We start from the raw sequence: 12,279 nt of genomic DNA, 5'->3' as shown, positions 1-12,279 counted from the left end.
ACATTAATATTTTCATAAAATCGTAGGCCTATGTGTCGCGCGATAAGTTTCTAATAAATTGTTGGCTGGCGGATTGCGACCAAAAGCAGTGGCAAATCAGGAGACGGCAAAATACAGCAATAAAAGCACCTACCAATTTAAATCAAGTCGTTCATCCGTGTCTGTGCTCATTGTGCTGCAAATAACTTGAGGAAATCGACTGTCATAAACCAACTTTACCGACTTTAATCTGCTCAACTAAGTCCATTGGTCTTTTTATTTAGATTTTTATAGCCGTTTTTTTTTTTTTTTTTAATCGAGTTGTGACGATTTAAGGCGTTTTTTAGCCTGAGACTACCGTTCATTTAATGAAAACTGCATTTTGGTACAGTGCTGTAATTCCAGGCTCCTACCCCAACAAAAATGGTAACTTTGCTTGCTAACCAACCTAGCTACTACCCAGCCCGGTAGTGATAGGCCAAAACAAACAGGCACATTCATTCACTCAATTAATTTGTTCATTTCGCCATTAACGAAGTTAGGTGATTCAAACAGTAATACAACTGTGGTTCTAGGAAGCTGGTAAATAACCATTGATAAGTCCAACAACCACTGAACAGTAATTTGTTAGCTAGCTAGTATTCAATGACAAAAACTAGTATCACCGCGGACAATGTGAAACAGAAAAATAAAAGACCTTTAACCAACGTCGACTTACCCGTCACTAGACAATTCTGAAATAGTATCCTTGACTGTGGAGTCGACTGCGTTGTGCTTTATTTCCTTGCTGAGAGGTGTCCCAGTACTACGCTTTTTAGGTGGCATGTCGACAGTTTACTTTTTTTTAAATACGATCCGGTGCTGGAACCTGTGAAACTAAATATGAACAGCAGAGTCGCTAAAACCCCTGTACAGTCTCACTCTAACAACGTTTTAAATTTAAATCCCAGTCAGACAACCCCAGCACAAAACCGCTAAGGGTTGATTAATGCTCATAAGGTAGCAAGTGATTGATTCGCTCTTCTCCCAAATCGCGGGAAAACTGTAGAAACGAACATCCGCCAAAATTATGTCATTTCCTGTTCCCCACGCTCTAGACAGGGGACCGGGGATCATAGACATACATGCATAGACGCCGCATTGGCCTTTGGATCTTACGTCAACGTCGCCGCCATATTGGTCCAGGCAAGACTGGCCTGTAAACAAGTACAAGTAAACGGGGGAGCTGCGGTTTTTCTGGATAAAAAGCACTGTAACGTTTACATTTCTCAACCGATTTCAATTAGTCGTTTTTATATTCAAGGGTTTATGATCTACGTGGAGTACAAAAAAAGTTTTATCTCCCGTTACTTAAAATCTCCGATAGTTAGGCTATAATCGCTGCTAGACCCTCAAGAGAGGAGTGTGTAGCCTATCAACCAAGCGGCCAGAAACAGACCTAGTTTTTGAAGCTCATTTCCTGGTCTTGTTGCTCACTAACGCCACTGCGGTTGGTTCCAGTATAGGTGTTTTCATATCCGGTTTCCATGTATGTCTACGGTACAAATGCGGTGAAAATACAAAGTCTATAATTTTTTCTCACAAGAACAAATAGTCACAATATGTGTATTTTATGTGTCTTATGACTGTCCATGGGTCGATTTCATGATTTATTGTGTCATTTGGGCACTGTTATAATATTTGTTGTGGACCAATGAGGTACAGTTTGCATCACTTCCTGATTACCGCAGAGGACTAAGCTACAGTAGGGGCTACAGTCTATGGTCACTGGGGTGGGAGGTGGCGCCTCTTGGCCTTGACATTCCGGCTCCGACTCATCGTCCACGGTCGACCAAAATGCAGGCATCCCATTTCGTAGTGATTTCATTATGGCGTGTGCTATTTACAGCTGCACTAGACGACCATAAAATAATCCTCCTCTGAAGTGTTTTTCGGTAGCCAAGTCATTTTTACTATTTCCCTTAGCCTACTTAACCAAATAATCGGTTGGCAGAAAGCGTAATCAGCTAACGCTTATATTTGGTAGTCCAGTAGCCTATGCTAAAAGAGTTCGCAACTTCAGCTATCATTTGACTAGCTAGCTAACCCTAACCGGCAAATATTCAATCTGTCAAACATGTTTGACGGCTTGTCATTCGTGTGTCTACATTCCGTAAATGTCTACATATGGGCCATGCTTCACGGATGTGACAAAGCTACTATAATCCCGATTTTGGGATAAACACTGCAAAATTGGGGTTAACCAATTTTAAGATACAAAATCATATGAATATAAAGAATGATAAAATGGTTTGGATTGCCTGAAAAGTCCAACAGTTGGATGCCAGCAAGCCATGTGGTTGACACCTAGACATAATTTGGCACATTTTGCCAAAATGACCAAATCCCCTGATGCTATGAAAGTCTCACATACATACAGGGCAGGATGTTTATTCTGAAAAACAACAAAGAAATTCAAAAAATCTTCATTCTGTAGAGATTACAAGTACTTCCGATGTTGTACAAAACCAGATTTCCTTTTCCAATCATGCTTCAAGAATGTCTAAAACACCAGGAAAAAAACTGGAAGAAAACAGCGAAATTTGAGGCGTCAGAACAAAGGTCCAAATGTGTTGGACTGTTAATAAATCATCTGTAATGCAGGAAATACAGCAAACTGTATCCCCCAATTGAAACATTGTGAATATTTTTTCCCAGCTATCTTCCACTTCCAGAGGCTAATTCTTTGAAGGGTAGTACCCTCTGGAACCACACAAACCACATTCCTTCTTTTTGGCTAAGCCCTGTATTTTAGTCAAAAGTTGTCATTTTGCAGAGCTTCTGTGTACAAAACCATTCATAATGGTTGCTTATCACACACACTAATAATCAAAACACTAGATTTTCCCTTGCTGTGTACTCTGACTACTTGTGCTCAATTGTCAGGGGAAGTGGAAGGAGGGGGGGGGGGCAGCTGTAAGTAGACCCATAATTGGCATATGCAAACAGTGGCTCTGTTGATTGAGATTGGATTGGACTGAGATGGTTTGGACATGTGCGGAGGAGAGATGCTGGGTATATTGGGAGAAGGATGTTGGAGATGGAGCTGCCAGGCAGGAGGAAAAGAGGAAGGCCAAAGAGGAGGTTCATGGACATGGTGAGGGAGGACATGCAGGTGGTTGGTGCGACAGAGGAAGGTGCAGAGAACAGGAAGAGATAGAAATGGATGATCCGCTATGCGACCCCTAACGGGAACAGCCGAAAGAAGAAGAAACAGTGGCTCTGTGAAATGAGGCAGGTACTACCAAAGACACTGACAATAATTTTTAAATACAAGTGCCCATTCTTGAAGCACAGTATTCAGTAGATACTAGTACAACTGATATTAATACTATTATTATCCATTACCTATACTCGCTTATCCAGGGCAGGGCTGCTCTGGAGCCTATCCCAGTGTGCATAGGGCAAGAGGCAGGAATACACCCTGGACAAGTCGACAATCGATCGCAGGGCACACACACCATTCACTCACACACTCATACCTATGGGCAATTTAGAGACTCCAATTTGCCTACCTGCATGTCTTTGGACTGTAGGAGGAAACCGGAGTACCCTGATGAAACCCATGTGGACACGGGGAGAACATGCAAACTCTACACAGAAAGGCCCCAAGCCGAGATTCAAACCCATGACCTTCTTGCTGTGAGGCAACAGTGCTACCATTATTATTATTATTATTATTATTATTATTATAACAATAATGATTATAATAATAATAGCTGAAAGCAGCAATGTGGTAGGCTAAGCACCAAGGGTGAACCACATAGCACCAAGTGAAATTTTAAATGTCTGAAAAAATATAATCAAAGTTTTTTTCATGTAACAATTTAGTTGCCTGTGTAACCCACGTAGAAACTGGTTAAAACTGGTTAGGAATGCACAGGGTTAAATTCGTCTCCACTGTGTTTTTTTTTATTTAACTTTTGATACCCTTCTAAGGTAACATCTTGACTGTCCGTGGAATATGATCTTTGCCTGCATTCCGGTGGAGTCGTGAAGATCAGAAGGCTGTAAACACAGCTGAAAAGACAATTGCCCTGCAATCTGGAGATTGGCGTGGGACAGTCTTGTGACCTTTTTACCCCACCAACACTTGTAGCCTGCAGGAACAAGGATAAACAGATGACCAGGACAGTGTCTGTTTTCCCATCATAAAAACACCCACAGACACCGTTTGGTCAGATGGGAACCTGTTGACCATTACCCACATTATGGACTGTTGAAAGCATTCTATGCATGTGCATGTAAATTACAGGGAATGATATGATAAATGTGGTGGACTGTTAATAATATCATCTGTGATGCAGGGAATACTGCATGTTATACAGACAGGCCACACTGAGCTGTTATAAGTTGGTATAGGGAAGTTTATCCCAGGCATGTATTGCCTACAGAAGTGTTTGGATTATAGAAAGACCATCACCTTGGGCCTTCATAGAAAAGTATCTAAGAGACCGATAAAAGCATAAGGTCACGTTCCATCGTACAAATGATCTTATAACTGTCACTAGATTTTTTATGATTCCCCTGTGTCTACAGGGGAGGAGGAGTATGCTCCCTGGAGGAGAGTAGTAGGGGGGTCTCTTGGTGGTGGGGAGGGTGTTCTTGTCCAGACATTTTTTGGACATACAAAGTGAAGTGTGTAAAGTAGAAGGCTTGGTCAGGATTTCATTTAAGGCAAGTCCAAAGAAACATTCAAGGAGAATCTGCTGAACAGTTCTCCTGGCATCATCGTTGGAGGAAAATCTGCTTGACAGCTCTCCTGGTACCATAGTCTTCTCTTTTGAGCACTTTGTAATTTGGCTATGCACCAATCATCTCTTTGTGTTCTTTTCTTTGTCTGAGTTTCTTAGATTGTATGTCTTTTCTCTTATAGAATAGCTGTCTTTATTTGTCTTGTTTTGTTAATGGAATATTAACCATTCAGCATCATTGAAACTGCCTATCCTAGGTTAATGTCAACTGTCATAGTCATTATAAACTGTTTTCCCTTTTCAGTGCATCTAACTTACGTGGTTTGCATATACGTTGACCGGGATGTGCATCTCTGTGAGGACCAGTCAGTATATTGGCCTTATATGCAGTTTAGGGGTAACACTGTAATATGAGTTGGGCATAGTGATAGTTTCACTTGACCAGAAGTGTGGCTGCTCCGAGACAGATGTTAGTTTCTGTGTCCAGATGGATCCTAGTATTATTTCAGATAAATATTAATTGGGTTATAGTCCAATATATTTATATATAGTTAGTTTCACTAATAATCCTAACAAAAACAATAGGGTTCCACCAGCTTCGCTGCTTGGACCCCTAATAATCCTAACAAATACAATAGGGTTCCACCAGCTTCGCTGCTTGGACCCCTAATAATAATCCTAACAGATACAATAGGGTTCCACCAGCTTCGCTGCTTGGACCCCTAATAATAATCCTAACAGATACAATAGGGTTCCACCAGCTTCGCTGCTTGGACCCCTAATAATAATCCTAACAGATACAATAGGGTTCCACCAGCTTCGCTGCTTGGACCCCTAATAATAATCCTAACAGATACAATAGGGTTCCACCAGCTTCGCTGCTTGGACCCCTAATAATCCTAACAGATACAATAGGGTTCCACCAGCTTCGCTGCTTGGACCCCTAATAATCCTAACAGATACAATAGGGTTCCACCAGTTTTGCTGCTTGGACCCCTAATAATAATCCTAAAAAATACAATAGGGTTCCACCAGCTTCGCTGCTTGGACCCCTAATAATAATAATAATCTGAACAGATACAATAGGGTTCCACCAGCTTCGCTGCTTGGACCCCTAATAATAATCCGAACAGATACAATAGGGTTCCACCAGCTTCACTGCTTGCACCTCTAATAATCCTATCAAAAACAATAGGGTTCCACCAGTTTCGCTGCTTGGACCCCTAATAATAATAATCCTAACAAATACAATAGGGTTCCAGCAGCTTCGCTGCTTGGACCCCTAATAATAATAATCCTAACAGATACAATAGGGTTCCACCAGATTCGCTGCTTGGACCCCTAATAAAACGTTTAGGCTAATCTAATTTTTGCATAAACTAAATCCCACTCGTGTAGTAGAGAGCTCTCTACTTTAGTTCACTTTACTATCAACATAAGCCCCCCCCCACCTCCTCCCTAAACGCTAATTGACTAAACCAAACAATAACAAAGTATATCCGCCTATCGCGTTCGTGCATCAGCAAATCTGTAGGCTACAACGGTATGTCTGAAGTTTCAAAATGCAAGTCAGCTAACTTTTATTGAACGTGAGCGCAATTCAAATATAGGATTTATAGGATTTTCTTTTACGGAAGATAAAAGCATGAGTGCTAAGACAGGTTGATCAAAGAAAAAGCAGAAAACGTACCATTTCCATCAAGAGTGGGAGACCGATTTTCTGTTCACAAGTGTAAAAGACAGGTGCGTGTGCTTAATTTGTGGAGCTAGCGTTGCAGTCGGGAAGAGATGTAATGTCGAGCGGCACTTCACCACACTTCACAAGAAGTTTGACCGTGATTTTCCTTCTGGTAGCAGCCTGCGGTCTGAAAAGGTGAGCGAGTTGGAAGCGGGATTGCAACGGCAGCAATCGGTGTTCACGAAACCAGTGAAGAAATCCGTGGCTGCAACCAAAGCGTCATTCAAAGTGGCCCATCATTTAACATAAAAAACCTTTTACAGATGGGGGTTTTGTTAACGATGCAATGACTCTCGTGGCTGAGTCGTTATTTAAAGATCACAAAAACGGTCCTGAAATCCTGTCTGCTATATCAGATGTGCAATTAAGCGCAAATACCATGGCAAGGAGAGTTTCTGCACTCTTAAGAAGATGTGATGGGGCAGTTGGAGCAGGACATATTATCAGAATGTACTGTTGACGAAGAACAGTACATTCTTTGGGGTTTCGGGTTTGAAAAGTGTCACTGAGAGAGATGTGTTGATGCAGAAGCACGAACTACTGCGTTTTAATAAATCTCAGATTTTTTACAACATAGTAAATTCACATGACAGTAATTCACACATATTAATATCAGTAAATAATGTACTTACAATTTCCTCCACTGCTTTCTCCTGAAGAATGAGCCATTTCAATTGTGATTAAATGGCCAAATACTTAATATAAGGCAGAAAGACAAGTGTCATAATTGTATCTTTGCATTTATTTGCATAAGGTAATTAAACATATACCATCCATAAAGTAACAGTGTTGATAGATTGTACTTCCTTGGAACTGTGAGCACATCAACTCAGTCTAGAGGAAATATTTAACCTTAAGAGCAGGGGTTAAATTGGAATTTGGGAGGTGGGTGGACCCTGAGATCCGGTGGGAGGTGGGTGAAAAAAGGTACAATGAATGTCTCAGCTCAAAATAGTTGTATCTTTAATGTATTGTGCACAAAATTGTAATTACAAAATTATTGTAATTGAATTACGGAGAACAATCAATTAATACAAAACAATACCGTACACTTATTCTGTATTTAAACTACATTCCTCGGATTGAACAAGATGCTACGACCTTGTGCTTGTGGTTCTGTAACCCCTCCCCGACCCACTCAACATCCACTGATACGCAGCGGTACTTTATTATCCCCCGAGGCGTAACGCTGCATTGGTGTGGTAAAATGGGAAGTGGGGAGTAATAATCAAGCACAAATGTGACCGTAATGTTAACATATAATGCGCTAAAACATGTTCGGTAACTTTACGAGATGATGCATTTCAAGGGGTATATTCTAATTAGAGAAATTTGTGTATATAGTTAGCCATAGTAGTAGCTCACATATGATTTAGCCTTGTTACGAGACGTGTGAATAACTGATGGAGTAATTTAGCTGCAGTAACTCAAACGCTAAGGAGACTCCCTGTTCAAACTTTGAATCGCGCACTGCTAACGTTGCAAATAATTCCTATTATTGCAGCCAGTCACCCGACCAGCATTGCAGTTAGAAAATAATCATGACGTCAGATGATGAGGATACTAACAAGGAGAGAGCGAGAACAGCAGACGTACTAAATAGAAGCGAGTCCATGCCCCCCAGAAGTTCCTCGCAAAATATCAGGAGCAATGGCCGCGCCTCCGCCCCTCAAAACTTTGCACCAGTAGAGTCCTTTGTCCATTGGTGTAGGTTAGCCCCACCCCTTTTCCTGATTGGCCGATGTCAGATATTTCATAACTTTTGAACCGTTTGTCAAAGAGAATTTTGGGTCACCTCATTAGATTCAGTAAAGACCTAGCATCCGCCTAGAACATAATAGCAACAACCTAGCAACCTCATAGAACACCATAGCAACCACCTATTAACACCCTAGCAACTGCCTAGAACTCCATAGCAACCACCTAGCAACACCCTAGCAACCACCTATTAACACTCTAGCAACTGCCTAGAACTCCATAGCAACCACCTAGCAACACCCTAGAAACCACCTTGAACACCCTAGCAACTGCCTAGAACACCATATCAACTACCTAGCAACCGCATAGAACTCCATAGCAACCACCTAGCAACACCCTAGCAACCACCTAGAACAATATAGCAACTACCTAGTAACATCCTAGCAACCTCCTAGAACACCCTAGCAACCGTATACAACACCCTAGCAACCACCTGGAACACCATAGCAACCACATATTAACACACTAGCAACTGCCTAGAACTCCATAGCAACCACCTAGCAACACACTCGCAACCATATAGAATACCCTAGCAACCGCCTATAACACTATAGCAACATCCTAGCAACACCCAGATGTTCCAAATGCAGGACAGCATGCTGATTTTGCGGGACATTTGCTGGACAATAAAGTAATACTGAATACTTATGTAAGAATATTGGGCCTCATTCACCAACCGTTCTTCAGAAGAATTTTCTTCTTAAAACCCACTTACGCAACTTTCATGGAGATTCTGACATTCACCAGTTTTCTTATTTGGGATTTGTTCTTAGGTAAGAACAGAATCTACGCACACTCAAGAGCACACTTACGCACATTTGAGTTATTGGTTATTGTGTTTTCTTCAATTCTACAGTTGTATAATATTATAGGATTTAAATTACAATAATATTTTTATCATTTATAATATTTTTAAATAATTATTTTCATTATTTTACAAAGCATTAAGGTGCCAGGTTCTGCCTCAGAGGGTGGTTGCCTCAGCGGGAGTAAATGATAAAAATCAAACCATTGTAGTGACCTTTTATTTTGGGGGTTTCAATTATGCAGTGTTTGGTCTATACTGCAAAAGCAAATGTTTATATATTGAATACAAACCTAAGCACTTAGGTAACACTTTTTAAACACATGGACATGTTGAAGAAGAAAACACTTATTCAGAGGCGTCACTAGGGGGGTGACACCAAAATGACTGTCAATACATTTTTTGTGCAGTGTTTTGTGCAGCGACGGGTTTACTCCGAGTTTTTTTTACTCCGGGTTTACTCCACTACTGACGCTACTAAATATGACAGGTCGTTTGGTGTTCACTTCCCGCAGCAAAACCTCCACTTCAGAACTACTGAAGTTTTCCTTACGTTTGGAGTCCGGTGCTCCACCGTCTTTAAATTTTCGTTTGGGCATTACTGATTTCGTTCGCTCTCAACTTTTCTTTTCGATTTCTGTGTGTGCACACGGCCCTGCAGTCTCATGCCCTTTTATGAGGATTGGCGGGGCGTTTACCTATGCTAATTAGGAACAACTGGCACGCGCTTTACACTTAAGAGGACAATGGGATTCATCATTTTAAGAACACGTGCGAACAAGTTTGCAGTTTAAGAACACGTTGTGAATCTGGCGTAGACTTTTCTTAGGAATTTTCTCAAGAACAAATTTAAGGAAAAACTTAGGAAGATATTGGTGAATGAGGCCCATTATGCCCAATGTGGCATAATGTATAAAGCTCTGTTCAGCACAAAGTCGACTTTGTATTGGCGGCAACCACACTTCACAATTTCTGCAGGAATTGTTTAGTTTCTTTTGTACTATTGTTATTTTATCATATACGCCTATGCAAGGTTGCTGGGACATATGTGTCTGCTCCTATTCTCCACTATCAAGTTTTCCCATTCTACTACTTCCAGTTCTCACGTAAGCTGACTGATCTAACCTAGCAAAACAGCAAAGAGGACTCCTACCTGTTGATAAGCCTATCAAAATGCCTTGTATTATAAACCTTACAACACTAAAAGTGCATCTCCATGAAATAACAGCAAACGGAACAGGACAGAAGGGTACACAAGTTGCGACCTAGGGAGCTCTAATTCTACGGGCTTGCTGATTATTTTGTCAATCAAGGCTGGTTGGATGGCCGTCAAATCTGTGAGTACATACACTGACCATATTGTAGCTGTGTTTCTGATGCATTTATACGCCACCGCACCCTTTGTCACAGCCACTGTTTTAAAAATATAGCAAAGCGAAAGTGCTAAACGGTACACGCTCATCAGACTGTACAAATTCACACAAGGATAGCCATAATCCACAACCGTTTCTTAAAGCGTCACTTCGCATTTCTCACTTTCTCATAACAAAATGCTTTGCAAAAAGAAATATCTCATGAAAAACACGTTTTCAACGTACAAAATGCAAAGTTACTGACACATACAAGACATACACTGTCTATAACTTATTCATTCAAACTTGCAAAATCTAGGCCTGCCATTAAAAGTATTTATATCAAGCTGACGCCAAGTTACTGTACTACAAGCAATATAGGCTATCTTGCCTCACCAAAATTAAATAAGCTGTATTCCAAAGCAATGCTACTCAATGTTTCCTCAATTGTTTCAAGTCGCTTGGCCATGTGTGTATACAAATGCAGTACATAGACAGGCCAAACATATGTATGGATGGGTTTGTGAGAGTCAAGATTGATTGAATAGGTGTCTATATGTCCAATTTGTATTGGTATGTGTATTTAGCTGCCCAGCCTTTCTGTTGCGTGAATTATTGTATGTTTCTTGGTATAAATGTCTGTTTGTTAATGCAATGTAACATGCTGCGAGGGAAATGTCCCCATGGGGATAAAGAAGTTTTGTATGTATGTATGTACAATATGCATTTTACATGCAGTATTTATTGTAACTAGCAAATATAGAAGAACTTGTACATTTAGTAAAATGAAGTTGACAAGCAAGTATAAACATGTTTTCTGGAGGAATATGCTTCCTGTAGTTATTCACCAGCAGTTTTGTACATTAATTTATATGTGTTGCATGAGGCAATTAGAAATATTTCACACTTTGATCTGACACAAAGTTTGAATGACATTGTAAAATTGTAAGATGAAAAAACACAGGGCCAAGTGACTTGAAACAACTGAGGAAACATTGGGTAGCACTGCTTTGGAATACAGCTTATTTAATTTAGGTGGGGCAATATAGCCTATATTGTGTGTAATTTTTGTATCTTTTTTGTATCTTTATAATTATAATTTTTCTTACAACATTAAATTTGTGTTTTGATTTATTATTTTCATACATAACATATTAAATGTCCAAATTTCCCCAAATAGTTTCAGGCTAACCATTTGCTTTCTAGCTATGTTAAATTGTAAAATTATTGTAGTTATGTTCCGTTTAATTAGTTCAAAATCAAAACACGACTTGCAAGAAAACATTGGTAGGTGGCTAACAAGCAAAGCTAGCCTTACAATCAAGGTTATTTGATGCTTACAATCCTACTCAAGTTAGCTAGCAAGCAGTGAAAAACACAAGCATGTTCTAAAGAAAAACGTTTCAGAATCAGCATCTAAATGTTATAATGCATTTATTACTTTCTAGCCAGCTTAAAATTAACTGTGACAATTCCTTATGACAATGAATTATTTTCCACCACGTAAGTAGGCTAATTCAGTTCATGTAAACCTAACGTTGATACACACTCCTCTCTTGAGCGTCTAGCGATTATAGCCTAACTATCGAGATTCTCAGTAACTGGAGGTAAAACTTTTTTTGTACTCCACGTAGACCATAAACCCTTGAATATAAAAACGACTCATTGAAATCGGTTTAGAAATGTAAACGTTACAGTGCTTTTTATCCAGAAAAACCGCAGCTCCATCGTTTACTTGCATTTCTTTTCAGGTCAGTTTTGCCTGGTCCAATATGGCGGCGACGTTGACGTACGATCCAGCGGCTAATGTGGAGTCTATGTATATATGTCTATGGTGGCAGCCATATTGCGGTGGTGCGACATGCGGAAGTATCGAATTGAATATAATGGAACCACGTGACCACGTTGCCCTTC

The 12,279-nt window shown here is 40.2% G+C and overlaps 1 protein-coding gene across 2 annotated transcripts in view; it reads right to left on the bottom strand.

Moving 5' to 3' along the window:
• rb1 (retinoblastoma 1) overlaps window positions 1–1,056 on the bottom strand; it is a 195,198-nt gene extending 194,142 nt beyond the window's left edge. The window contains exon 1 of one of the 2 annotated variants that reach the window (XM_064352020.1): window positions 698–1,056. In XM_064352020.1, the coding sequence (XP_064208090.1) occupies window positions 698–804 (107 nt within the window). In that variant the 5' untranslated portion in view covers window positions 805–1,056. The remainder of the gene's footprint in view (window positions 1–697) is intronic. The other variant, XM_064352021.1, reaches the window with a different exon arrangement.
• Window positions 1,057–12,279: the final 11,223 nt, after the last annotated feature.

Source organism: Anguilla rostrata, chromosome 9, assembly GCF_018555375.3.
Source record: "Anguilla rostrata isolate EN2019 chromosome 9, ASM1855537v3, whole genome shotgun sequence".
Classification (NCBI taxonomy): Eukaryota; Metazoa; Chordata; class Actinopteri; order Anguilliformes; family Anguillidae; genus Anguilla; species Anguilla rostrata.
This window is presented reverse-complemented; position numbering and strand designations above follow the sequence as displayed.